The 2,573-nt window shown below is 36.4% G+C and overlaps 1 protein-coding gene across 1 annotated transcript; it reads left to right on the top strand.

The window, feature by feature from the left end:
• The first annotated feature begins 1,047 nt into the window (after positions 1-1,047).
• LOC106475721 (5-hydroxytryptamine receptor 2A-like) lies at positions 1,048-2,190 on the top strand. The gene has a single exon (XM_013936391.1). The coding sequence runs from the start codon at positions 1,048-1,050 to the stop codon at positions 2,188-2,190; it is 1,143 nt and encodes a 380-aa protein (XP_013791845.1).
• Positions 2,191-2,573: the final 383 nt, after the last annotated feature.

The following is a 2,573-nucleotide window of genomic DNA, read 5'->3' as shown; positions in this document are numbered from 1 at the left end:
TATGTAATGTAAATTAGAGTCTATAAGCTATTACAGTAAATGTTTTATGTAATGTAAGTTAGAGTCTATAAGCTGTTACAGCAAATGTTTTATGTAATGTAAGTACGCGTTTATAAGATGTTACAGTAAATGTTTGTGTGTGTGTGTGTGTGTGTGTGTGTTTGTAAATAACAGGAATAAACTTTTTATTTTCTCAAACTTTAAGTCACTAATAACGATTGTTAATATTATTTTTTTTCTTTTTCACACAGGTGGCGTTGTCCAGCCCTCTGAAGCATCATTACAGCCTGGGGAAGACGAAAGTACTGAAATTAATATATATATATATCTAGTTCTTGGATGAAAAACGAGTTTAAATCGTGTGCTGGTGCACTGAGAAATATCTTTGTCACTATTCAACATCATTTACCAAGTTGTCATATACCTATTACAACAAAAAATGGAGTGACAGGTCAACCTTGCACTCCATCGTGACTTATATCTGAATATTAACCCTCGTCTGGTGAATTTATATATATATAACATGAAATGTATTTCTAGACAACAACATCCAGGTTTGTTTTAAATAATTTTGTGTTTCGGTAAAAAAAACAGAAGACATTAGTTTCATCAATAGGGTTTCTAGCTTTGATGAACATGTGTGATTAGAACACTCTGGACAATGTCAGATATAGTTGGATTATCTTGATATGTTAAAGGACACTACAGAAAATCAAATATTTTGTAAACTAAAAATCAAACTCTCTTTAACTCACTTTTTTTATTTAATTTTAATTTAGTCCAACAGCATAATAGTTACTATTATGTAATAAACAATATTAACTTCTTTGATACTTTATGTCTTATTTAAAGACCAATGTTGTAAAATAACCTAGGTTGAATTTCGGTATTTATTAGCAGACCTTACAAAAGAGCTGACTGAACAATAATTAAATCAACAGAAGTACAATAGATCCCTAACAATAAAATCACTCAAGTATTGTAAGGAGTTTACGTATAGTTAATATGAACGATTCCAATGTCAGTTTTAGTAATTATAACTTCAGTATGGTAATTTCCACAAACTTTACTGACTCTGAAAGTTGGTCAAACAGAAGAAGTGGCCTGATTATCTCTCTAATTTCTATCATCTTGGCCTTACTTACTCTAATCACTGCTATTGGCAACATCTTCGTCATTGTTGCCATTTTAACAGATCGTATACTTCGGAAGGTTGGCAATTATTTAATTCTGTCCCTAGCCGTGGCAGATTTAATGGTAGCTTGTCTTGTGATGCCGTTAAGTGCTGTTTACGAGATTATGCAGGAATGGCGGATGGGTTCGATACTGTGTGAAATATGGACATCCTGTGACGTGTTGTGCTGCACGGCGTCCATTCTCCATCTACTGATCATCGCTTTTGACCGATACAGAGCAGTCATTCGCGTTGATTATGCTCGTCAAAGAATCCCCAGGGACGTTGGACTTATGATTTTACTTGCCTGGATCGTTGCCATAGCAATCTCTGTTCCCCCTATCTTTGGATGGAAAGACGAAGGCTTCCAGGAGCGAATAGAAAGAGAGAAAAAATGTTTGATAAGTCAAGATGTTGCTTATCAAGTATTCGCCACTTGCACCTCCTTTTACTTGCCCCTAGTGGTCATTCTTGCCCTCTATTGGCGGATATTTCAAGAGGCCCGCAGAAGAATCCGCCACAAACCGGGAACCAAGATTTCCCTTCAAGTAACAAAATCTGAGTGTACTAAACATTCAGAACCACCAAAAAACGAAGTTTCAACAGAAACAGATTTGTCGATTCCAACCTGTTCAACGGATTCGAATGCTGTCGGCAACAGTTCGATCCTCACAAAGAACAAAGGGGTGAAAGACAAGTTCTTTCATGTTGACAAAGTTCCGAAGAGGCAGGAAAGGGACCTAGAATCAAAACGCGAGAAAAAAGCTGCGAAAACCCTCGCAATAATTACCGGTGTGTTTATCGTGTGCTGGATGCCTTTTTTTGTTCTAGCCTTTATCATGCCCATTTGTAATGCCTGTTATCTGGACGACAGACTCTTCACTATGTCACAGTGGTTGGGTTACACAAATTCAATGCTGAATCCCATAATCTACACAATCTTTAGCCCGGATTTTCGTCAAGCTTTTAAGAAAATACTTTGTGGTGCTACTCGAAGACTTAGAACCAATTTATAAATATTTTGTTGAAAAATGTGTTCGTGATGTCAGTTCGTAGTTTTCACACAAGTTTCTAGATATAATGTCGATATTTTAGTGATGCTACGTTTGTGTTAAAAAGAAGCATATAGTGCCTTTAGTTTTGCAGACATCTTTGAAAAATATCTGGGTGCTTCCTTTTTCAATCGCTTTAGAATTAAAATACGAACAACAGGGACAGGTTAACCCAGAAACAGAGCGTCTAGCTCCAGGAAAGCACCTAAATTTGTATGTAGCGCTAACCAGTAGACCCAGAACAAAAGCATCCAGCTCTAGAAGGACCCCTAAATTTGTATGTAGAGTTAATGATTAAACCCAGAAAAAGAGCCTCTAGCTCCAGAAAGGCTTCGAATATATACGTA

This window comes from Limulus polyphemus, unplaced genomic scaffold (assembly GCF_000517525.1).
Source record: "Limulus polyphemus unplaced genomic scaffold, Limulus_polyphemus-2.1.2 Scaffold9033, whole genome shotgun sequence".
NCBI lineage: Eukaryota > Metazoa > Arthropoda > Merostomata > Xiphosura > Limulidae > Limulus > Limulus polyphemus.
The sequence above is the reverse complement of the archived record's forward strand: the minus strand, read 5'-3'. Positions and strand labels throughout refer to the sequence as shown.